This window comes from Pelodiscus sinensis, chromosome 14 (genome assembly GCF_049634645.1).
Source record: "Pelodiscus sinensis isolate JC-2024 chromosome 14, ASM4963464v1, whole genome shotgun sequence".
NCBI lineage: Eukaryota > Metazoa > Chordata > Testudines > Trionychidae > Pelodiscus > Pelodiscus sinensis.
Window position 1 is genome coordinate 16485056 of NC_134724.1, and position 26009 is coordinate 16511064.

The 26009-nt window shown below is 50.5% G+C and overlaps 1 protein-coding gene across 4 annotated transcripts; it reads right to left on the reverse strand.

The window, feature by feature from the left end:
- Window positions 1–5154: 5154 nt before the first annotated feature.
- Window positions 5155–26009, reverse strand: RHCG (Rh family C glycoprotein). 4 transcript variants are annotated; one of them, XM_075897080.1, is made up of 11 exons: window positions 24724–26006; window positions 14887–15073; window positions 14077–14227; window positions 12154–12301; window positions 11144–11310; window positions 10097–10234; window positions 9877–10013; window positions 9241–9266; window positions 7079–7152; window positions 6585–6665; window positions 5155–6011 (listed from the first exon to the last, which is right to left on the reverse strand). In XM_075897080.1, the coding sequence occupies exons 1-10, from the start codon at window positions 24908–24910 to the stop codon at window positions 6594–6596; spliced, it is 1287 nt and encodes a 428-aa protein (XP_075753195.1). In that variant the 5' UTR covers window positions 24911–26006; the 3' UTR covers window positions 5155–6011; window positions 6585–6593. The 4 variants fall into 4 exon arrangements, with proteins under 4 accessions (XP_075753195.1, XP_006139349.2, XP_075753194.1 ...); XM_006139287.4 differs by having other exon boundaries at window positions 9142–9266; window positions 24724–26001; XM_075897079.1 differs by lacking the exon at window positions 6585–6665 and having other exon boundaries at window positions 24724–26009.

Here is a 26009-nt window from a genome sequence, read left to right on the forward strand (position 1 = left end):
ATCCACACTACCAAGCTGGTTATTTCAAAATAAGGAGCTGGTCATTTTGAAATAACAACTCCCGCTTTACTTGGGGAATAAGCTTATTTCAAAATAGTTATTTTAGGAGTCATTATTTCAAAATAAGTTATTTCGAAATAATTTCCTCGTGTAGACGTGCTCTAAGGTGCCACAGGACTCCTTGTTGTTTTTGCTGAAACAGACTGACATGGCTACCCCTCGAACTAAACAAGGAAGAGTTATTTGCTCCTGCTTTTAACACAATAACTAGGGATCACCAAATAAACAAGCAGCAGATGTAAAACAAAAGGAAGTTTTTCTTTGCACAACAGTTAATCTGTGGAATTATTTGCCAGGGGATGTTGTGAAGGCCAAAGCTATAACAGGGCTAAAAAAATAATTAAATACATTCTTATTGTTAGCCAGGATGGGCAGGGATGGTGTCCCTAGCCTCAGTTTGCCAAAAGCTAGGACTGGGCAACAGGGGATGGACTTCATTCCCTCTGGGGCACCTGGCATTGACCACTGTTGGCAGACAGGATACTGGACTAGATGGACCTTTGGTCTGACCCAGTATGGTAAATGCAGTAAGGTCTCCGAGTCCCTGCCTCAGTGAGTTAAGCAGGGAAGGAACTACTTCATAGTACTGGAATGAGTGTTTATCACATTAATAGAGTTATTGGCACTAAAGACTGAAGCTCCCAAGGTCTCTCCCTGACTCCCTACAGGCGTGGGGGAGGGGGCTAGGATCCCTGCCAGTTCAGCCAACTGGATCCCAAAGGTGGGGCACCTCATCTCCCTCTCTCCAGTGGACCCAGAAGTAGCGCTGATTGCTACCAGCCCTGTCTCCAGCCTTGACAACCTTCCCGGTTTTGCTAGGAGTGTCCTGGAATGGGAAACTCAAACTGGGAGATCAGCTGCTAAAAGTCTGGTGGACAGGGGGGCTAAGGCAGACTCCTGCTTGCCCTGCTCCGTGCCACTCCTGGAAGTGGCCAGCACATCCCTGTAGTCCCTGGGGAGAGGGCAGGGCAGCTGATGCCACGTTACCCCAGCACTGATTCTGCAGCTCCCATTGGCCAAGAATGAAGAATTGCAGCCAATGGGTGCTGTGGAGATGGTACCTGTGGATGGGGGCAGCTTGCAGAGCCACTCCCCTCCCCCCAAATCTAGGAATCATTGCCAGACACGCCAGCCACTTCATGGAACAACGCAAGGTCAGGGCAGTCAGGGAGCCTGCCTTAGCCCTACTGTGCCACAGACTGGAAGCTGTTTCAGGTAAGCGCTGCCCAGCTGGAGCCCACACCCCGCACCCTCTCCTGCACCCCAACATCCTGCCCCAGGACCCGAGCCCCTCCCATGCCCAAACTCCCTCCCACACTCCACACCCCCCCAACCTCCTGCCTCAGGCTCAGCCTGGAGCCCCCTCCAACATTCCCAGCTCCTCGGCCACAGCCCAGAGTCCACAATCCATCCTGCACCCCAATCCCTTTCTCCAGCCCAGTGAACGTGAGTGGTAGGGGAGAGTGAGAGTGAGAGGGTGCAGGGACTCAGAGAAGGGGTGGGGCAGGGGCAGGGCCTTGGGGAAGGCATGATTAGACAGTTGACAACCCTACAAGACACAGGGGCTTGAGTCTTCCTCCACCTGCACTTTGTCCACCAGGGCAAAAGCTTGTCACTAGGATTTGACCATGCTTCACAGTCCCTTTGCACTGGTGTAAGGTGCATGCAGCAGAGATTCTGACCCAGGACTTGCGGGGGAGGAAAGAAGATCAGGAAGAACTCCCCTTTAAAAAGATCCAAATTGCTCCCATCCTTATGTTTTCCCCACCCCGCCCAAAGCAGAAGTGGATTATGACTTATTGGGGCTCTGGACACAAAGAACATTTGGGCCACCCAACACTCCACTCACCACAAGTCCCTGCCTCTTGCTGCTCCTCTTCCCCCCAAGACTCCCTGATCCCTGGCCATGTGGGCCTGAAGCCAGAGTCAGGCCACAGTAAGTGCTGCACAGGGAGCGCAGGCTGCTGTGGGGAGCTCCAGGCCTCCCACCCACCCTGGGGAAGTGAGAGCATGGTCGAGGGATCCCCTCAGCAGTCAATCCACAGCCGTGTCCAAGCATGTCTCTTCCTCTCCAGTACTGGCCCACACTGCCATAGTGCTCCAAGCTGCAGCTTTTGGGCCCTTTCTGCAGTCTTTTTTTTTTTTTTAATCTAGGGTCATTTCAGGTCAAAGCAAGACAAACCCTGATCCCTACCAGAGCATCTCCTGGCACTGGGTTTCCTCGCCCCGCATCGTGCAGGGGGAACAGAGCGTTTCAGAGCCTCCTCCTTTGTCACAATGTTTTTCAGTTCCACTAAGCAAACTGTCCAATTAGAGCAGGGCCTCTTGCTTCCATCTTTGCCGACATTTAATTAACATGCTGCCGCTGGCAGCTGCTGACAAATTCCAGACACATGTTGTAAAGGGGTTTTGTCTTTACCCAGCATGGAAAATGAGGGTGTCACATCCCAAGGGGCGTGAATAGCTACTTTCACCTCCCCCCTCAGGGGTGAGAATTACAGAGAGACATAGAGAAGAGACCCACCATCTCTCCCCCTGCCTTTCTTTCCTTTTCCCTCTCTGTTCCTCACACATTACCCTGAGAAATACAGTAGATCCAGAAAAAGATTTTCTCCCCACCTTCAAATTCCTCTCTTAATGCCAGTTTTTTCCCTTATGTGCTTGGTGGATGAGAGAAGACCAAATGGCTAGAGCACTAGCCTGGAACTCAGGAGACTTCCTGGCTCTGCTGAGTGATGTGGGGCAAATCACTTCCCTGCTCTGTGCCTCGGTTTCCCAGTCTGTCATAGGGGGATAATGATACTGCCCTCCTTGGTAAAGCACTATCAGCTCTACCAATGAGAAGTGCTGTAAGAGCTAGGTAGTATTAGTATGGGAAAGGGATCCACAATCTGCATCTTGAACTCGGAGGGACCAGGACCCTCTAGCACAGTGTTTCCCAATTTTATTTGGCCACTGAATCCATTTAAAAAAAAACCACTGGAGGAAACTGGTTGACCAAAAAAAAGAGGGGTGGGGTGGGAACTGTCAAGCAAAAAAAAAACCCAAAACACCAGCCCACCCCTAAGACAACAGCGGCTGGTAGCCCCTTGAAAATGGTGGCCCCGGGCAACCACCTGGCTCACCTGCCCCTAAGATCAGCTCTGAGGGAGAGTGATTGGGTTCTCGCGGAACCCTTACTTTCACTTCACAGAACTCTGGGGTTCTGCAGAGCACTATTTGGGAAACACTGCTCTAGTATAACTAGATGGGTAGAAGGGAATGATTAGTCCAAGGAGAGGGGGTAGGCACGGAGGAATGGCTTAAAACCAGAAAAGAGGGAAAAGTTCCTGATAGTGACTGGGCAGTGAAACAGCTGGAGAATATGGGAGTAGGGACAAAAGAGGCAGCAGTTCTGTTCGGACTGGAAGGGCTAAGTGACCTGTTTTTCCAAGGGATCGATATGCATCAAAAATATTTCCACAAAACAGCTGGCACAATGCCATTTGAACACAAACCCTGGCAGTTTGAAGAAGCAGAGGCAGTACCAATGATGCGCAAGGCAGCCCTAGGCCCAGACCAAGACAATCCTTCAGTTGCAATTTCTGCGTGCATTGGTGTTCTGATGTCAGAGGAAGCCAGTGCAGCTGTGCACCCAAAAGCCCTGCCAGACCTCAAACCAGTCACTCACAGGGGCACTGGCTGTGAATGTGAGCCTTCTCCCTCCGTCCTCCCCCCGCCCCCCCCAGAGACAGCCACCACCACAAGCTTGGCTACGGATGGACCTGGCACCCTTGGAACAAAGGATGAATAAGCGGAGAATGAATGTAGGGAAGTGGGGGGGGGGGCTCCTCCAGTGGCCCAGTGGATAAGGTACTTGCCTTTAGAGGTCAATGGTTCAAGCCCCACTCTGGCACCCTTGGGACATAGGACAGATGGGGGGGGCCTGAAGGTAGGGAGGCTGGGGGACTCTCCCAGTGGCACAGCAGATAAGGGATAAGCAAAATGGAAGTATTGATGCTTCCCTACCTCACAGGGGCCAGGGGAGGCTTAATTATTAACTTTTGCAAAGTGCTGGGATGGTTGTGCCTGCAGAGTTCAGGCCTGCTTTTCAAGTGCAGAGCATTTGCCGTCAGGCCAGATTTCCAAAAAGGCCCAGAACCCCCGCATGCTGAACAATTTGGAAAAAACTGTCCTTTTCTTTTGGTGCCTAAATGGAAGCTGAGCTCTTTGGGAAATCTGAGCCCATGCCGGTGCATGCCTCTAAGAAGCTGTGGGCTCTATGTCCCAGCCCGTGGTGTTGCAAACACACGTGTCTCAGGGCAGTCTGAAACCAGGCCATGTGGGCCCCATTCGCCGCGGCTGTGGACCTTTCAGCTCCCCTGACTTCTGTGGGTGTTGAGGGGAGGGTGGCTCAGTCCCTGGGACAAGATGGATCGTAATGTGCACTTGAATCTCCATACTCTGGGTGTCCCTAACCTGGGAACATCTGTGGTACAGAGGAGGAAGCGGCTCTGCACGCTGCTGCCACTTCTCCCTCCCCTCCACTGGGGGCATGGAGCCTGGGGTGGCGAGAGACACGGAGCCATGTGTATCCCCGGGAGCGGGGCTGCAGGTAAGTGTCCCACGCCCATCCTCCTCACACCCACATTCCACAGCGCCCTCCCTGGCTTGGCAAAATCTGTAATCTGTCAATCCTGTTCCTAGAGTTGCTGGATTTAAGAGGTTTAAGCATATTTCAGGAACATGATTCTGGGCCCATAGGCCAACGGGCTCCTCTCACCCCATGACTCTGGATTTTAGATGCTCTCCCTCTGTTCTCACTAGCAGTATTCCCACTCTTGGGCCCCACTCTAGTGGCAGGAGGGGGCTTTTGGCCTGCTCAGCCCCGACTGCCCTGGCTCAGAGAGGCGGCTGGTAGCATGAGGCTTTGTGCATCAAAAACAGGGATCAACCCACCACAAACCTTCCGCTGAGGACTGAAAAATTCCCATGAACCAATCACGGGGCAAGTGAACCAGTCTCTGTTGCAGCATCCTCCCCCAAGGGCTCCCTTTGTATTGTTACCAAGAAAACGGGGCGATGGCCAGCCAACTCACTGCTCATTACCAACAGTGCTGGACAGAACAACACGGTGTTTTTTATTCACACATCCCAGGAGTAAGAGCTACCCACAAAGAGGAGGGAGGGACAGAGAAGGTCAGTCAGGGTCCCCGCCCTCAGGGGAAGAAAGCAAACACTCGATTAGAGTCAGCGTGGCAAAGGAACTGAGAAAGGGGATTGGAACCCAGGCGTTTGGGGGCCCCTAAGCAAGTCACTTTCTTTCCTTGGGCCCATTGCTCCCCCTTTGCCAAATGGGAGTATTGATACTTCTCTACCTCACAGGGGCATGGGGAGGCTTAATTTGCAAAGTGCTGGATCCCTGCCAAGTAGGATTATCTTCTCTCAGTGTAACAGCGCCTCCCAGCTGCAAGGACAGGCGTCTCTAATCCCCGAACCGGACCCTTCCCACTTCACAGTCCCCACTATCCAAAGTGTGGTGGGGCCCAGTTATCTCTGGGCTCAGCCACGGCACCAGCTGCTGTTCTGGGATTAAACTGGGGGAACCTGAAACCTGAGAGATCCCACCCAACAAGCTCCTGGCAAAACCCCTCTCCCTAGGTGCTAAGCTTCTGCCCTGTGGCAGTCCTATGAGATGCCCCAGCATCTGTTTCAAACCTCTGGCCCTACGCTCTCAGGTAAGCACAGACACTATGGCTTCACTGGCTATTCTCCAAAGCGTTGCTTCGTGTAAACTGGGCCTCTTTCAGGCTATCCCACCAAGGAGGGGAACATGGGAAAGACAATGGGGCCTTTGAAAGCTCTCAAAGAGTCTGTGTCCAGATGGGAATTGGCCCAGGGCACCTCCTTTTCAAGAAATACACCAGTCGCTTCTCTGGAGAGGTAGAGATGGAAAGGAGTCCAAATGCAACCTAAAGAAAACCCAGAGGGAGAGGCAGGTCAGGGGTCTGGCTGTGACCTCTTAACAGCAGGATGACTGAATGTTTTCCTCCCTCTCATCGGCAACCTGGCACACACCACTGGCAGCTGCCCAGCACACATGTCCCTCCCTGCCAGCTGCCTATCCCTTGCCCCCTGACTGGGCTAGTGATTGAGAAGTTGCCTTTGGGAGACTGTTTCACTAGGTTGGGCATGGCCTGAGACAGAGCTACAATCCCTTTTAGCACCTCTCCCTGCCCATCTTCTGGTGAAATTCTGCCCTTTACTGTGACACCACCAGCAGGATACACCACCACACGCCCAATCCCTAGCCTCCTTTCTGCCCTCAGTGCCCACCATTTCTGCCACGAAGCAAGAACACGGTTGTGGATCCCAGCCCGTGTAAGTGGCACTGCTCTGTGCCTGCACACTGCCATCGTGGTAGCAAGGATGAATTAGTCCCAGCCAGGCAGCACTTCCTGCTAGTGCCCTAGAGGTGCCATCAGTCTGCCCCGCTGTTGGGCTCTCCAAGGCTTCCCTTCCCCACACGTCTCAACCCTGCCTACCCAGCTGGGTTAGGAAGTCACAGCAGGTTTGGGAGTGGGGTCATGCATGTGGTACAGGCTGCTCTCTGAGTCCTCAGGCACCTGCAAAGACAGCGAAACTTCCATCAGGCCCCAGTGCCTGTTATGGTGCTATCCACAGAGCCTGCTTTCCTGCCAGTGCGTGGGGAGGGAAGGGGGTTGTGTGTCATAGCCACAGAGATGGGGAGGGAAACTATAAACAATATGGCCATGACACAGACAACAGCGCCACCTTGTGACGCATCCCAACTCCCAAACAGACCCCATAGCTCAGGCGGAAAGCCACAAACAGGTCCCCAACACCTCCCCTAACCACTCATTACCTTGGCCATTTGGACACTGAGTCCCAAATCTCCATCAGCCAAAGGGCACCTGACTGTGACCCCGTCCCTTCTGGCAAACACAGACACCCGTCTCCAAAGCCTCCTGCCCTAGTCACAATGACAAGGACCAGCCCCAGAGCCCGCAGCGTTCACCTCCCAGTAGACATCATCCGCGAAGCAGTTCTCATCAGCTGGGTCCCCCAGGAACGGCACTTTCAAAATACCACCTTAAAGCAACAAAACAGAGTGAGATGGGAAATGCCTCGATTAGTGAGAAACAAGCAGCCAGGGCCAGGGGCAAGGACTAGGAATGGGCCCCACTGGGCTGAGTAGCCAGGGGAGGGAGGTGTCAGGGAAACTATTCCTTCCCTGAGTTGTCAGTGAAGGGAAGTTGGATCAGTTTTGTGCATGTCCAGCCCTGATCTTTCATATTCTCCCCACCCTGCAGGCCTTGGGGTGGGGTGGTCTTGTTTTTGGGAGGGTTATTTAGTGAAGTTCCCAATCTGGGAGTAATTTTAAAGGGTGAAGCATGGGTGCATTATAACAATGTGGACTACCCTGTGGGACACAGCTGGGGAAGGGGCCATCTCTTCTCTTTCTATCTGTGAGAGGCTGAAAGCAGAAAAGCACTTCCTAGAAGGGAGAGCTGCTTGTGAGTGAATTGCTCTGACAGAAGCCATTGCCCTGGGAAGCTGTGGGAGAAGTTTGAGCTAGAATTCTGCCCTATTCTTATCCCCTCTCCCCCCCCGGATGGTAGCAGCCAAACAGTCCAATGGGAAAAAGCAGAGCATCTGACTGCATGTTGTGACGGAGTGGGGGTACCTTGCTGGTTGCTAGGCTTGGGCTGTGGGTGACCCCCACTGGCTGCTGTCTGTACCACGGCCCAGCCGAGTAGCTGATGGGACAGGGAGGTAACCTGTTCTACCAGTTACGCCCCCAGGGAGAGGAACAAAGGAAGGTGGAATGCCGCCCCTGGCTGGGGGGCAGGGCTGGAAGGGACGGTTTTTAGTTTCTGTCTGGGAAGCAGGGGAGAAGGAGCTAGGGAGCAGGCTGGGATTGTAGCGCCCAGCCACCCCCCATCTCAGGGGGGGGGGGGGCACTGAGGCCTGCCCTGTAACCAGATTACATCTGTGCTGTGCTGTATCCTGGAGAAGCAATAAACTCCCTCTAGTCTACTGGCTGGTGGAGTCTGTTCGTGCCACTACAGAGGTGCAGGAGACGGGAAAACCCCAATCCACCGTCACACATGTGTAACACCTGGGCAGCCAATCCAAGGCTGACCCTGAACTCAGCACTGAACCAAACCAGACTCACATCTAACTCAACCCAATCACAAACTAAACCTGGCCCCCTCAAAGACAGCCCCGGATGACTCCGCAGCCACCTCTAAACTGGCTCAAGGACTTGAGCTGAACGACCTGCTGAGATACAAGGTTCTACATGTACTGGTCTGTTTCTTCTCCCTTTCTGGACTTGTGGGATTCAGCTAGAAGCAGAAGCATCGGGGACCACACAAGTCCTGGCCTGTTTTCCCTCCAAAGATTCAGTCCTGTTTGGCAAACATAACTGATCCCCTAAAATAGTTATGTTCCCCATTCATTGTGGCTTTCCTGGTTCTTGGGGCTATTTTCCAGCCCTCCTGTTGGTTCATAACATACCCTAAAGTCTCATCCTGCTATGCCTGCTTGTTAAAAAAGGACAGAGTGGCAGATGGGGCTTCAGAACATCTGGGCAATTCCCCCCATCAGGCTGTCAAAGATGTGCCTTATTCCAGTGTGTCTCATGACAGTCGATGTGCAGGGAGCTTGCCAGGATCTGGATATTCTGCTGGGGCCCTGCAGGGCACAGCACAGAGCTGCTGCAGCAGGAGGTCTCAGCTCCAGGGGAAAGCACTTTTGAAAATGACATCATTTCAGCCAGTCCACATGACATCATGACCCTGGCAGTAATGCATTGAACTTTTAAAAGGTTGCTGTGATAGAGACAACGTGGAACAAAATGTTCCCCAGTCATAGTCCTTGATACGCCACGTTTGCAAGCCTGAGGGCTCCTGTCATTTTCAGGGGCTGCATGTGGGAGCAAAAGGGCTCGTCTAGCTCAGAAGACAGTCTCTTCCTCTAAGTCAGGGAGAGAGCAAGTAGAATGGCTGAGCCAGCCACTCTCCAACCAAAGCCTGGATCTGGAGCCTTCTCCTTTCCTTGCACCCCACCACTCACCCACAATGGCCCCCCCAGCTAAGGCCATAGCCAGGGACACACAAATGCCAGCTGCCTGGAATCCCCCTTGGATACTGGGTGTCCGATCCTTGTAGTCACCTGTGAAGTCAAAGGCACTGATGAGCCTGCAAGGAAAGGAAACAATGAAACCAGTTGTCAGAGACACTCCTGACACTCAGGGAGTCTGGGCTGCAGAAACAGGGGAGCTGCATCCACTGTCCCTTCAAGCCAGCCCCCTGGCCCTGAGAGAACACATTCCCATCGAGGAGTGGGGAGATTGTAGCAACATAGCCCAACCTCTTTGCTTTTATTCCTTCTTTTACAGCCTACCCCTCTCCCCCCGAGACCTCAGCCTGGACCAACAGGCTGCAAACTAGAGGAATCCAAAAGCAACAAGACCTGAGATGGATTCCAGACCTTCATGGTTTAGCCTAGCGTCTGGCCCAGAAAAGGAAGCAACAGTGATAAAGAGATGCCCTTTCATGAACTCAGCTGCCCCTCTTCAGAGTCCTCCAAGACCCGGAATGATGATGGGGCTTGGGGTTATAGGGGCTCCCAATACGGAATCACCTGGAACAGGCTGCAGTCCTCCAAGCCTGACTCGGCTTTATATGCCCAGCACCACCTAGGACACACATCTGAAAGGGAGCACAGAGCTGCTGCCACTGACTCATCTCGTATCTCCCTTGGGAGCAACACACACACTGACCCCTGGAGAAATTTAAACCATCTCACCCTTCCTTTCCATACACCTCTTCAGTGGCTGCGGCTGCAGTGACAGCCCCCACAATGCCCCCAATAAGTCCTGGCATAGCATGTAGGTTGTGGATGCCACAGGTATCCTGAATATGCAGCTTGGACTCCAGGAATGGCTGGAGGGGAGAGAGGAGAGAGAGATTATTTCCTCTCCCTAAAAAAGAGGCAAGAGCCTGGAACTCCTCTGAGCAGTGCTCACCATGAAGTAGATGAACCCAACGGTGGACACGATGCCACAGAGGAATCCGACGATAAGGGATCCGTATGGAGTCAGCATCATCTCCGCGCCAGACCCCACAGCCACGCCACCGGCCAGCGTTGCATTCTGGATATGAACCTGTGCAAATAATGCTGATGCCTTACCACTTTGGCTTGGGGACAAGAGTTTTAAATCCATTAGTGGTAAGACTTCAAGCCAACCAAGGAGAACAGCAGGGGAACTGGCTGAGAACATGTTCCCAAAGAAAAATGAGGATCGGGGCCCATGTTCTTCTGCATTAGAATTGGCTTCCTGCCCATCGCAAAGTCCCAATTCCTGGATTTGCCCGAAGCCAGAAATTTTTGACCAGCAAAAGTTACATGAATGGGAGGAGACTGAAGGCCAAATATCAACAGCTGATGGGCTGAGGCAACATTTTCATGTAGTGGTAACAAAAAACTGCACATTCACATGCACATTGCTGCACAGATATTCCCAGAGCATGGCACTGATACAAGCAAAACCTGCTGTCTCACACAATCATGCACACACACCCAGAACATACCAGGGCCCTGCTCTAATACACACGTCATTGTACGTGGCCCCCTCTCTTGCAAACACGCACACCTAGCTTTATATACTTGCATGACACTGTACAGTTCAACCCTGGAACATGCCCACCCTCCTGAGACCCTTCCCACTGGCTCTTCTGCACAAATGTCTGCACGGCTCTGCTACCCACTGGGTTTGCTGGCAGGTACACGGGTGATCACATATATCTGCTCCTGCATTTGCCCACCACACACCAGGTGACGCATGGATACTGCACATGGTTTTCATGCCAGAGCTTTGCAAAATGATGTTTCCCACTAAGAGAGCACAAGCGGCTGTCGCATTCAGAGCTCCTAATCTCAGGGGCTTTGCCTTTTCAGCACCCTACAAAATCGAGTGCACACTCAACACAGGAAGCAGCCCAGATCAGTCATTCATGAGACAGGAATCCTCTTGCCAGCAGAGGGCACACAGACCTCTCCAGCCAGGGCTTACCATGTCCAGCTTTCCTTTCTTCTGCAGCAGGCTGGAGAAGGCCACGGTGGTGAGCACACAGGAGGCCAATGAGCAGTAAGTGTTAATGGCGGCTCGGTGCTGCGCGTCCCCATGGTTTGAAATAGCCGAGTTAAAGCTGGGCCAGTACAGCCACAGGTACAGGGTACCTGGGAGAGGAATGGCAGGAGTGGGACGGTGTGGGGGGAGGTGTAGGAAGGAGGGGAAGGAAAACAGGAAGCAGCAAGGGGAAGAGGAGTTCAAAAGAAGAGATGAGAAGTTATATAGTGAGGAAGCTAAAGCCAGCTATGTCCCAAACTCCAAATCAAGAACTCCAAGATGCAATAGGATTTGGAGTCTTTCATATCGGCTATGTCTACACTGCCGGTTTTGCAGGCAGTGTGTATGCAAATGAGGGGATGATTAGCATATTGCCATGCCTCATTTGCATAATTTATGCAAACCAGTTTTGCCCAGGGGGGAGTAGTGTGGATGTTTTCTTTTTACGCAAAAACCCTTTTTCCCATCAGATTGGTAAACCTCCTTTTTGGGGGCATAAGGATCTGCGGGAAAAGGGGTTTTTGCACAAAAAGAAAACATCCACTCTACTTTTTTTTCCGCAAAAACCCTTTGTGCAAAACCGGTTTGCATAAATTATGCAAATGAGGCACGGTGATATGCTAATCCATGCCTCATTTGCATACACACTGCCAGCAAAACCGGCAGTGTAGACGTAGCCATTGAGGGTACCAGTTCCAATCAGTGCCCAGGCTGGGAGCTGTGGGGTGTCTGTCAATGGCACATGGAACTTGCAATTCTAGGGCATTAGTTCTAAGCTGATCTGGCTGGGGAGCGTGTGTGTGTTGGGCGATAGGGCTGACCAGGATTGGGAAATGGGATATACAGTTTTTCACCACTGGGGCTCTGGCTCCAGCCTGGCTTCATGCAGCCTGTGGGCTGTAGACGGGATCCAGCATAGCTTTCATAAGTTTCCAAGTTCCCAGGTAACTCACCGATCATAGCAAAGAGGTCAGAGTGGTACACAGAACCTTGCTTGTCTTTGCTCTGTTCCAGGTTGGGCCGGTACAGAATTGTGGTCACTGTCAGGCCAAAGTAGGCTCCAAAGGTGTGAATGGTCATGGATCCACCAGCATCTTTAACCTGTGAACACAGAGAAGAGTAAAATTCACATGCTGGGAATATTCTGGCCAATTAACTGACTGTCTACCCAGCCTGTGCTAGGTCACTGCAGGAGGGGAATAGAAATGCTCCTGGCCCCTCGGACTACCAAGCAGAACAGCTCAGCCACATCCTTCCAATTAGCCTCTTCTGTGGAAGACATCATGGCAATGGGGAATTTCTGGCCCTTCCAATGTTTGACACCATGGCATATAGGTTCCAACAGCAGAACTACCCCAAGGTGGCAGTCCCAGCATGAGCAAATGAAAGGGCAGACACAGAACAATACTTTTACATCCGAGTTTATTGCCCTGGGAAATTTGGGGCTTTTTGAACAAATATTAAAAAGCCACAAAACTCTCGGAGCAGAGATGGACAGAACCAAACCAAAGGCCCAATCCTCTGCCCGAAGAACATTGACAATGTTCAGATCTGAATTCAAACTTCCTAGTTAGTCATTATCGTCTCCCTCACCAACAGAAGTTGGTCCAGTGAATGACATTACCTCATCTACCCTGTCTTTCTAGGAGCCTGGGACCAACATGGTTACAACAACACTGTATACGTAGGTCAGTGACATTTGGCATGTCAAAAAACCCAGTTCCTCTGTGGTGACTGATGCTTTGTGTTTCATTCAGCTGGGCTGATCAGTTTCACTTGTTGCCTCTCAGATGCCCTTGCACATTTGGTCTTCCAACAGTGGAGGATTTATCTGTGCTGGCATTTAATTTTAAAACATGAAACTGTTTCCCTAGTGGTTAGAACACAGGCCTGGAAATCTGGAGACCAGCAGTGCTGGGTTCTAGTCCTGATTCTCTCTCTGGCCTGATGGGTATTCTTGAAAGAGCCATGTCAATTTTCTGTGATTCACTTCCCCACCTGTAAAATGGGAAGTGTGTTGCTTACTTCATTTCTAGAGCACTTTGAGATCTATGGATGAAAAGTAATATGTAAAACCTAGGAAATATTCCTCTGCATCTGGAGTATTCTATCCCCACCTCCAGCTGCACGTAAGCTCAAGGTGATTGGGTTCCCCTTTCAGACCAAATTGATTTTCCTTTAACGCAGTAAAAATTTGCACGTGGCCAGAGGTCTTGCTGCTCCTTTACCTGACAGCTCTTCCACTTTATGATGTGCTCTGATTTTCTTCAACTAAAGGAATAGTATAACAGGGGAAGGAGTCAACAGAGAAACATTCTGGAACCAGGAAGGTTGTAGCTACAACACAAGAAAAAACCCTGCAGCAGCAAGTTTCCAGCCAGAATGGAGACACTTACGCTTATTTTTAGCCCAGTTGACCTGGGCTCTGAAACTTTCTGCTGTTCAAGTTTTCTGCAGCGTAGACATACCCAAAGACAGCATCAGGCCTTTGTGTGGAGACACCCTTAGAAAACCTCACCAGAGGGGATCCTTTGCTCTCAGGTCACTGCCAATGCTTGCAGAACCCTGGGAGATTTCCCATTGCCAGTAAGGTAGGCAAGCAGGGGGAATAGCCAAAGGGCAAGGGGAAAGAGCCTCTGCTGTTTGTTCATGTATGCATTTTGAATCTTTTTACACTTCTACTTAAATTGCTGTGACTGCAATTAACCCCATGTGTTTAGCCAAGCAAAGAGCCAATAGATCTGACCTACAGACAGCTCTGCCGCTGCACCATGCGCCCAACTTGCACACCCAGCCCAGCTGTTGACGCTCCCTTTGCACTGCCAGAGAGGCAGGGCGGGAGGCTGCTGATTTTGCTGACTCAAGGGGAGCCTTACATGGAGCAGGCTAATGAGGATGTACTCGTTCACAGCAAAGAGTGTGACTTGAAACAACGTCAGGATGAGCAGCTGCACGGGGCTGGTTTTGCCCAGGATGGCTCCAAAGGCGATGCAGACAGAACCCACGCAGAAATCCGCATTGATCAGGCTGGGGCATGCGGAGAGGGGAGAAAACGATCTGCAGGTTAGTAATGGAAATCCTTCCCACCATCCCTCCCACTCTAGAGAGCTTCCACCAGGCCAAGACACACGAATCTCATTCTGACTTTCCTACTGGCACCCCACACAGCATCCCTCTCCTGCTGGGCAGTAACAGCATGGGTTCATAAATGGAAAGCCAGAAGAGACCATTATGATCATCTGGTCTGACCTCCTAACAGAACAGGCCATGGAATTTCACAACAATAGCTCCTAGAGCAGATATTTTAGGAAAACACTCATTCTTGATTTTAAAATGGCCTCCCAAGACTGAGGATAAGCAATGGGGCTAGGCCTTTGAAAATATGGTCTCACTTGGCAGGTCACGCCAGGCTACTTCTCTCACCACCCAACAGCACCAGCCACCTCCCTAGAGTGAAGGGTGGAAGCCAGACTGAGGCACAGAGCACCCTGCACAGCTGAGAAGCAGTGAGGGAACTGGGACCAAAGATTTTTTTCTTATGAAGCAGGCTCCATGGGGGTTTTAACAACAGGCAGGGTAGAAGATATAATATGACCTAGAATGCCGTTTTTCCACACAGAGCAGGGGCAGGCGCGCCAGGCTGCTTGGTCCCCTCCCTGGCTTCCCCTAGGCCAAAACCCTCTTACTTTTCCACTCCAATGAGTATCTTTCCGTTCTCAAAAGAATGGAACCAGCCCTGCATCAGGATAGCCCACTGGATCCCAAAGGCAGCAAGGAGGAAGTTGAAGCCAACAGCTCCAAAGCCATAGCGCTGGAGGAATGTCATCAGGAAACCAAAACCCACGAAGATCATTACATGGACATCCTGGAAAGCTGTGTTGGAAAGAAGCATTCACCATTACCATGGAGGTGAGGGGCAGCAAAGGGCTTCTGCAGCTTAGGAACTCAGCAATAGACTTAGTTCACAAATACCAAGAATTTTTCAGGGTTTTATTTCAAAATTTCTCAGTTTCATTTTCTCATTTCATATTCATTTAAAACGTTGCACAAACATTTTTAAAAGAAATTGAAAAACGACAAACCTTCTGTTTTCAGAAATCTTTTGTGGTAAAAGCCTTTGACTTTCAGGGAAAAAAAACCCATCAGTGTTTGGAAAGCCCTTTCAGGACACATCATTGATTTTCATTTCAGTAAAAATAGTGTATTTTTAAAACAAAATTATTTTATAAAATTGCCCAGAACTGTAAAGCACAGATATCTACTAACACTTTTTTTTCAGTCTCCATTTTTAACAACAACCAAATCCTCCTCCATCAGGGACTTTGATTCAGAATTAACATTTTCTACACACACTTTTGCTCTTTGTGAACTAACCCTTTTTTATTAAAAAAAATTAATTTGTTTTTAACCATTTCTGCCCAAATACCTGTTTCTGGTCAGAATCAGCAGTCGCTGGCTGTTCTCCACTTTCCTGCACTGAGAACTATTCTGAGTCATTCTTTTTGTTATCATAACACATATGAATGAACCCCAGTCATGAACTACGCCCCCAGTGTACTAGGCACTAAGGATGTTAATAGTACCAGTTAGCTGGTAAACCTCACCCTTAATGGTGAGGGATGCTCCTGCCGCACTGTGGACAAGGGGCGCTTCAGCCTCGGCAGGCAGAGGGACTGCTCCTTGTTTTATTGGTTAACCAGTTAAACTTAACATTTAACCGGTTAACTAATAAAATGGGATTTTACATTCCTACTAGGCACTGTACAAACACAGAATAAAAAGGGACTTACAATCTAAGTATAGGACAAGAGAGAGCAGATTCATAGAAGTGGCACACACTCTATACTCTCTTCAGTGGAAGGCAAAATCTTGGTTCCAGGGAAGTTAAAGGCAAAACTCCCATTTATTTCAATGGAGTCAGGATTTCACCCAGGCTATGTCTACACTACAGAGTTTTTCTGGGATACCAGGGGCATCCCATAAAAACTCTGCCATGTCCAGGGAATGTGTCTGCTCTTCCAAAAAAATTTCAGAAGAGCAGACACACTTTTTCAGCATCCCTGTAAACCTAATTTTACAAGGAAGAAGGGATGTTCTGAAAAAGGTTTTTTTTCCAACATTTGGCCCAGTGTAGATGGGCCAAATGTTGAAAAAGCCTCTCCTGAAAAAAGAAGCAGAAAAAGCTACACAAATTGTGGTTCAGAATTTGCGTAGTTTTTTTCCGGAAGAACTGTGTAGTGTAGACATAACCTCAGAGATTTTCATTCGTTTTTTCATTGAGTTCTCAATGGAAAGTGAACGTTTGGATGGAGACCCACAGCTGCTTTACTGGACACTTGTTTACCAGCTCCAACACTGCTCCATCTGTTCTGGTAGGAAAATGAATCCCTAGAGAGGAATTCTTGATGTGATAAACTTTGAAGCAGATATCACTGCTGCTGGTGTCTTTTTGATAATGATCAGCCCCAAGAATGTTAAGTGAAACTTCACACAATTATAAATTAAACTTTAAAAACTGCAGATGCAAACCTCCAGAGCCCCGGAGTAAGAGTAGGACGACAGGAGCCAGTTTCCTCCACCAGTTCCCTGGGGGATCCTACATGCAAACCGGTGTGTGCTGCACTTTGCCACAGCAGAATGGAATGGGTAAACATACCACATTACTCAGACATATCAGCCAATGTTTGTGCTACACAGTGTGTGAGATATTGCAAAATGGCACAGTCTATTTGTTGTCCAAATGCTTGGGCATAGTAAGCTTAAGCCCTCTTAGAGAAAGGCAAACACCAGGCAGCTAAATTGCACGGAATCTGGTCTAGGCTCTGACACAATGTATTTTCCAGCCCCTTTTCCAGTGTTCAGAGGCCAGCTGTGTTATGGTGGCTAGTTTGCAGGCTAGTGAACGTACACATCTTGAGAGGTATGGAACGCAGGTCTGATCCAGCTCCCACTGGGGAGGAAGCGAGTCTGGATGGGGTCCAATCACACAGAATCACACTGTGGCTTTTATTTGTTCTTTCAGCAAAGCCTATGAAAATCCATGCAGAGGAGCTACAATGCCAGATTCACAGCTGGTGTAAGTCAACATAGTTCCACTCATTTCAACTCAGCTCTGCTGATTGACATTTGAGACCTATGTGGCTGTAGCCTCAGCTAGTGTCAATCTGCATGCATGGTACACCCAATTTACCTCACAACACTTAAGTACACTTTCCCCTACATATACAACAACATTCTCTCTTTTTTTTAAGACATCCACTGAGTCTATTGGCAATTAAATATTAACTGACATTTCCCACTTTAACAAAAACATTTAAACAAAAGCAGGACCATAAGAAATAATACATATTATAAGCCCCAGGAATCAGAGTTCAGTTTAGATGTTAATTATATTATTTTCTTATTATTTATCTGTTCTGTGGTAGCACAAGGAGTCCTACTCATGGGCCAGGATCCTGCTATTCTAGGCATTGTACAAACACAGAACAAAGAGACCATCCCTCTTCAAAAGAGTTTACAAGCTAAGGAAAGCTTTGTACTTGGTTTGCCCTTGTGTGACTATGTGTCACATGGGCAGAATAGGAGTTGTGATGCCCTTAAGTTTTTATTACATTGCAATTGAGTACGTGGGGGTTTAGTTGTCATTTAGCAACCTTCACTATTTACTGACAGGAAGCGTGTGGTCTCTGGAAATACTGTCTACACCAGGGCTACTCAACTTTGGAAGCCTCGGAGGCCACAATGATACATACAGCATTTATCAAGGGCCGCAACTTAAGTGTGTTTGCATATACATGCAAATATATATGCAAATATATGCAAATAGCTTCTCTCACACTGATGGGATTGAATACAAAGATTAAGGCAAGACTACACAACACGAAGGCTCCATTTAAGTCAGATCTGCTGATATTAATAAAATACAATATTTACCCGATTTCCAAGCATAAAACAACACTTTTAATGAGCAATGACGGTCCAGGAATTTAACTACTAAAACACATATCAGCAGAAGACCATTATATTGACTCGCTGTTGTGTAGTGTGTTCCCAGCGGAGGCCATGTTCAAAGGATCCCAGCCACGGGCCGTGTGTTGAGCCCCATGTAAACCCAAAACACACCGCAGGCTGCAAACAAATGGGCCGTGGGCTGCATGCAACCTGCAGGCCATGTGTTGAGTAGCCCTGGTCTACACTGAAGAACCTTTGATCCCTTCTCCTTCTACTCTCAACAGATGATTCATCCTCTAGGGAATTTCACCAGCTGATTTTAGATTCAAGTGAATGTTAGTGCTGCTGCTGAAGGTGGCTGAATTGACACCCCTGGAAACGTGTACCCCTAGAACAGTTAAAAACTTCCTCCCTGCCCACATTTGTATAGCCCTGCTCCGGAGGAATCATCTCTAGGATCAGAAAAAGAGTTTCCCAAGCCTGTTCACTTTTTGTCTGCTGCTATTTTGTGAGTACCTTCTACCACGGCACAAACCAGATCAGTTCTGCTGTGATTCCAAGGATGGAAACTAATGAAAAACATCTATCAGGACCACTTGGACCTGCTCTAAGCAGAGATGACAGAAAAAATGTCAGTGTCCTATCTGCTCTAGCATTGCCACTACGCACAGAGCCACATTAGAGCTAATGTCACCAAGGGAGATTTGAGCAAATAGCTTACTCTAGACACAGTAGCTACCCTACCAGCTTGTTTATATATATTTGCACAAGTGCAATGAGTGTGTGCACAGCTCGTTGTGTACACAGGGCCATCTGTGGATTAACAATGGTTGGAGAAATGGTTTTCAAAGGTAAATCATTTTCTGAAAGACAGTCCTTAGAACCAACTGGTCCATTCTCCAGTTTCTCGGTTCTTTAACTATCACACATGGGCTTTATAATGGAAATGTTCTAAGCAGATCTGTAGCTCAGTCCCTAATGCAGCCTAGAAAACAATCACCAATCTATGCAGAATTGTCTCAAATGTCGCTCACCAGGTTGACTCACACCGGATGGGGGCTCAGGCCAGTTGTAAAGGGGTTAGCCAGCTGATTGATCCCTGTGGCAAAATGAGACAATGGACCAAGTGCCTAGGGAACTGTTGAGAGCCAGTGAAGACTCAGACACCAAAATGGGATCAGCAATCCAGGAGAATTTCTCTAGGAAGCTAGACCTCCCCATCTGAGATTGGCAGGTATTGTGTGTCCTGTTTACCCTAGGCTGGGACAAGACAAACCTAGAAGGGGTTAAATGCTAACCCTTGGCCTTCAGGGATCATCCAGTTTATTAAACAAGGCAAAGTCAGCTCTCTATGGCATACCTGCTCTATGGGTGCTGTGTCTATGGCATCCATGAACTTTATGCGAATCGTGCCTACACTTGCTGACAAGGAAGGACATGACCTAGTAAGGAGGCTGCCAGCCTGAGATACTGCCATTAAGCTTGGGTCTTGAAAGCCTCTTTGAAAGATTTGACTCTGAAATCCTCAAGGTCTCTCAGCAGTAGTTTGTCACACTTACTGCAGCTGTCATGACAATGTTGCAAGGAAAGGGGTGTGTACTACTGCCATCTCCTGGCCAGAATCAGAACAGCACTGTGTAGCATAGGCCCCATACAGCTAACAGACATCCTCTCGTAGCCCAAGTGGTGGGGCTAGGATTTTGGAGTATGCTGATCTGACTCCCAAAGCCACTGTCACTTTGTAGTTCCAAGTGGTCAGCATGTGCAACTCAGGGACCCCCACAAGCTCCTAGGTGCCCACACGTTTCTGACACATTCCCACAGAGGTCCTTTCCTCTTTGTCTCACTGAAATACCTGCAGTTTCCCAAGCACTTTGCCGGAAGGCCTTGGAAGATCTTGCCCTCTGCCTTGCTCAGCAACCAAAGTCATTTTCATTTGCCTTTGACATCTCCCTGAACTTGTGCCAAGCAGGGATGGATGGCCCCTCCCTCCCTCAAACTGGATGACCTGGAATCCTGGCTCCAGTGCACTCCCATACTGTGTCCTCTCAGGTGGAATTTCCCATCAGTGGAGCTTGGAGGAGTCGGCTTTTTCTGGTTGTTGCTGCTGCTGCTGCCTCCACCCCCCTGTCCTCATGCACCCAGTTCACCCTCCTCATACCTGCCTCCTCCTCTTCCCCCATTATACACCATAGCTGGTTTGTTCCAGACAAGAGGGCTCGTTCCCCAGCTGCAGTGCTCTCCCCTCCTCAGGGGACTCAGAGGTGATGCCTGCCACACTCTATGGTTAGGGGCACGGTCCCCCTCCCCCATCCCTGAAAGAGCCGTGTGTCCCACCAACTCCCTCAGAAACACTGTGGGCTGGCAGCATTTGGCATTGCTAGGTGGACAGCACTGGAAACTGCTGGGAGAGAGATTGTGTCATCCACCCCACTGATCTTCCAATGCCAGCTAAACCTGGACTGATTGGAACCCTCTCATCTAAGGAAAAGGGCCCCTGTAACCCCACTTGTACCACCACTGTCCTCCCCCCCATTGGAGCTCAAAATAACAGAATGCCTGAATTTGCTCAAAGGTTTCCACAGAGATCATTTGCCTGAGGCACCATCCCAAACATACTTGGAGGTTCCTTTGGGGACACCCACGGGAATGGCCTTGGCTCTGCCAGTGGACCAGCCCTCACCTGGGGGCTCAGCTCAGAGTTTGCTCCCAAAGCTCTGAGGGCTGGATGTGATCAATGCTCTTTCACCAGGGAAGGCCCTGTCTCCTGCCGCGGCTGCACCTTTTCCATTGCAGGCCTAAGGCAGCCGTGTCTCTCCTAGCTGACACCCCCCACTGCAAGGGCCACAGCGTCTCCTCCACACCATGAGATGCTGTGCATGGAGCACTCCAGATCTGGTCATTTGGCACAACAGTTTAGGTCCTCCTTGGAGGCTCCAACTTCTATTCCCTACAGCTCCCGCCACCTCTCCCCTGCTATCGGCCTCACTCTCTGGCTTTCCATCCCCTAGAGCTGGTTAGCCTTCCACTCACCCTCACCTTGCCCATCAGTGTATTTTAAACCAGCTAATAAGGGGATGAAAAGTCTCAGTTTAGGTGTGCGGGAGTGAAAGTGGGCTAGTTCCAACGGGCTAAACTTCCCAGTGTGCTGTACAAGAGGATACATCTGTGGTGGGCGACCCGCGGCCCATCAGGGCTCGGTGTGGTGCCCATAAAACATTTTGTTTACCGTTGCCCAGGCGCAGGGTTGCCAGATTCTGCTGGTTTCTGTCTGCAAAATGCTTTTTCCTACTGGTATTACAAAAGCGACACATGTGTAAAGCAAGGGGAAGTGAAGTGAGGTGGGTGCTGATTGCACATGGCACTGTGAGAGCTGTGCGCTCCCTCTGTCGCCCATCCAAGTGCTGCTGCAGTACAATGGGCGCGCCCTGCACATTCTAAGTCCGCAAGCGCAGGTAGAAGAGCTGCCTTATCTGGGGAGGCCGTCTTGGTGATTATCATCTTGCAGCCCCCTGAGATGAAGGAGGACCATGCCTGCGGCCCACTCACTAGCCTCTGTTGCCCATTGTGGGGATACCTTGTTGCAGCAGATGCTAGTCTGCAGCAGTTTCATTAGCCGGTGTGAGGCTTTGTCAGAGAGCGGAGCCGAGTACTGCAGCTCTGGAGCATGCTGAGCTGCCTGGCAGCTGGTGAAACTGACCCACTCTCATTGCTAGCTCCTGGGTTAGCAAAGGGAAGCATTTTGTTCAGGAAGCCCAAGCAAGGGTGTCAATGGCAAGGGCCCCAGCGCCCACTATCTGTCTGCCTTGAGGCTGGGAACGCACAAACCCCCAGAGGCAGATCGTACTTCCTTGTTACACCCATGTGTCATGACTGAGCCCCAGGCACCTGTCAGTCATCTCCCTGCCCTCAGCTGACCCCAGGGCAAAGTAGCCTGCAGTAAGTACATCAGCCCTTCAGCACCTGTTTGATTTACCTCTGGGTGGCTGTAGCCAGACACAAACCCCATCTTGGTTCCCCCCCCCCCCTCTCAGAGAGCAAGAGAAAGGCAGTCAGCCTTTGATGCCCTGATGCCTGTCCCTGACTCTACCATAAACAGAAACCAGACAGTAAATGGGCTAACTGACGACCCGGGGCCTCCCGTCGCCCTGATGGCTAGTACCAGTAATTGACACGCCTGCACTGTCCCAGGAGAGGAATCTTCGCCCATCACATACCAGAGGTGCCCATTGTCTGCATTTTCCCAGGTGTAAATTATGCTTTGCACCCTTCGTGGGAAACTTGGCATTCAAAGCCATTTTTCCTAATTGGCCACTTGAGCCCAGGAAGAAGCCTACATAACCCAAGGAGTATAAAAGAGGTTCAGCAGCCCACCCCATTTGAGCTCCAGTCATCTATACCTGCTGGCATGTATTGATTGTCTCCCGAGGTCTGTGGGACGCCCAACCTCGCCCTACTTCTTCCCGAGGGATTGAGAGAAAGACGCTGGCCACGCCAAGTCTGGAACGCAGGGGTGAGAATATATACCTGCTATGTGTCTATTTTGCATGCATTTAATAAGAGCTCAGAGAACCAAAAGGGTTTCATGGTACCTGTAAGTGACTTATTAGTGTAATTTCTGTCCTGTCCTTTGTAGTGGCTGTGTTATCTGTAACACAGCAGTAGCATTTAACAACTAAGTTTACCCTGTAACAATAAAATAGTAACTGTTTAAGCTTTAACCTGACTCCTTCAGTTGCTGTAACAGAACCAAGCACAATTTAAAAGAACTTCAGCCGGTAATAAGGGACTCACTGCCCTGACCGTCGGCTGACAGTGGCACCGCATTTTTGCATGCTACTCAGCTCGGTAAGCACTGAACCGCACAAGTCTTGGCTGCAGCTTGCCCAGAAAGCCAGCCTCTCCCCTGAGCCTATACTGCGCTCTGGGGAAACCAGCCTTCCCTCTTCCAATGCAAGTGATGAGGGCTGGGGCTGCTCCTGGGGGAGGGGCTCTCATGGCAGCTAGAGGAGGGCAGTGAAAGTGAGAGGACAATGGAGAGGGGAGATGGGGTGTTGTTTCTAGGCAACTCCTCCAGGGAGGATGCTCCAGGGTCTGACTTGCAGGTCGGTGAGCTGCTGCCACACATCCCCACTCAGCCCCTTGGGACATGGTCATGTCCTGGGTGGAGGAAAGGGCTGGAGCATTGAGGGATTTGTTCCGCCATCTGAGCAGAACGGCCTTCTCTAGCCCAGCCCATGGGCAGCGACAGCAAGCAGAAGGCTCAGGCTGTCCCTGTTCCTGCAGAGCATAGGGGGCACGGCCCTGGCAGGGCAAAGTGCTCCAGTCCTAGGGCCTGAAGAGCACATGAGAGACCAGGCACATCTGGGGTAACCAGCCCAGTTTCTAGGCAGAAGTGCTGCCCCATGAGATGTGATAAGTCCTCTCTGGCAGGAACAATGAGCTGAGGCCAGAAGGAGTAACTCACCAGAGACAGGGAATCATCCCTGACCATCCTTTCAGTGTGGTGGCGGGGTTGCATGAAGTCTGATGGGCACCTATGCCCTCTGTCCTGGGCTAAATGTGCTGGGCAGAGGGGAAACGCTACATGCACACATGCTGCTTGGCAAGGTAACAGTCATCAGCACCTTTCCTCCCAACGGCTCCCCTAGCATTTCTCAAACAATAGACACAGAGCAGCAGGTGAATGCAGCCACCTCTGGGTGTGCACATCTCTGCAGAACTGGAACCCGGCAGGGACAGGATAGAATATTAACTCTACCTTCCACATTTCACACTCCAGTTGCTATGGACTCAGACACTCAGACTCCAGTTGCTTCTCCTTACAGTGTTTCACTGGACAAGCAGAGAGCTCTTCTGAGGTCCTACACCCTGCTAAGTGAGGGGGGGCGTGGCCGACTTAGGTTCAAGGATCCCAGTAGCAGCACCACATTCCCACATTCCTTTAGTCCGGCAGTTGCTCTCGCCCCCGTCCCTCCCCACACGGTATTTTCCAGTAATGCAGACTCATGTGACTGTGAAACGTGCTCAGCCCTAGCTCCTCTCTGCCAGGCACAGCTCCAGATCCTAAGCCCAGCCATCTGCCAGCCTCTCTCCACAAGGAGTTCCGTGTTGGGTGCAGGTGAGGGGAGAGAACAGACCCGGGAGGTGGGAGGAGGAACAGGGCTAAGATGCACTGACAGAGCGGGGTGAACAGCCCAGAACTGGGATAGAGGCAGAAGGGCAGGGGATAGGCCAGGACTGAGGAGCACTATGAAGGTTGGGGAACCGAACTCTGGGATAGAAAAGGAGGAAATGGAGCAAGATGGGGCAGAGCTGAGGGGCAGGGCAATAGGAGGGCTCAGGGCTGCAACAGCCGGGGTACTGCAGGCTGGGACGGAGGTGCCTGAGCAGACCTGCCAGGGGGAAGTTCCGGCAGCACCTGCCTGCACAATCCTGCCTGCGGTTGGGGATGCTTGTCTCAGACTCCCAGAACATCAGTGACATCTACCTCCTTCCCCTCCCTCCAGGCTGACCCGTGTGGGATCTCGCCTTTACCAGTGCAGGGGCTGCGGCTTGCCGGCTGTACTCACATGGATACCTGAAGTAGAAATCGTTTTCTATGTCACTGGTGAGGTTCTTCTGGTGCTGCTCCTCCTTCCAATGTGCATCAGCTTCGGGGTCAAAGCGCACAAAGACCCCAAAGAGGACGATCATGGCGACCTCCCAGAGGAGGCAGACAAGCGGCAGCCGCCAGCGCATGGATGTGTTCTTCACCATCCCAGACCAGCTCGCCTGCTCAGATCCCACCAAACCCACTGCGCCTGGAGGGGGCAAAGTGCCCAGAATGCACGAGTCCCAGTCCTGATGCCGGAGGAGGCTCAGTCCATTTATACAAGTCTGGCGATGTGGGGTGTGGTGCTGGGAGCTGTTAATCCTCAGAGCTGCCTGGGCAGGCTCACATTTCAGTTCATGGCAAGTTTCATGGATTTGAACTCTCTCTGCTTCCAGCCACAAGGAGGGGGGTTGGGAGCAGAGAGGCACATTTCCAGCCCCGCCCAGGAGGGTTATACTTGTCCCTGCTTTACAAATGGAGAACCAAGGAGCAAAGAGGGGCCACAGTCACACAGTGAGTTGGCTACAGAGCTGGGAATAGAACCCAGGACTTCTGACCCCCTCAACCTCTGCTCTCACCACTAAATCAGGGTTGGGCGATAAAATAGAGGCAGTTCATCAGGGTTAACCCCTGGCAGGTCATCGCCACTTTATTCACTTGCACCTCTGCAAGTGTTTATAGTTCCCAGTGGCTCTGGATCACCGTTCTTGGCCAATGGGAGCTGCGGGAAGTGATGTGTACAGGGACCCCACTTCCTGCAGCTCCCACTGGCCAGGAACGACAATCTGCAGCCAACAGGGCCTGCAAGCAGGGCTGTAACAAGGGTGGGGCAAGTGGGGCACTCGCCCAGGGCGCATCATAACCAGGGGCACCAAGAGGCAATAATTATAAAGAATAAGCTGAAAAAGTAAAGAGTGTGACACATGCTAATCTAAGGAGAGGGGGTGCATACTTAATTATTTTGCCCTTGGCGCAAATATATCTAGTTACAGCACTGCCTGCAAGCATCTGAACCTGCGGAGGTGCAGGTAAATATAGCACTGGTGGCCCTCCAGGGGCTAACCCTGGCGAACTGCATCCGGCCCAAGGGTTTTGTATTTGCCTGTCACTGCTGTAGACCCAATGCAGAATAAAAGAACAACTCTGATTTGAAGCTGTTTAGGGTAAGAATTCGCATGTAAGAAGTTTCTTAGTGGATTAGGACTAGCTTTGCATTTTCTATTCATTTTAATTAGTAACTTACTTTTATCTGACTGTTTTCAC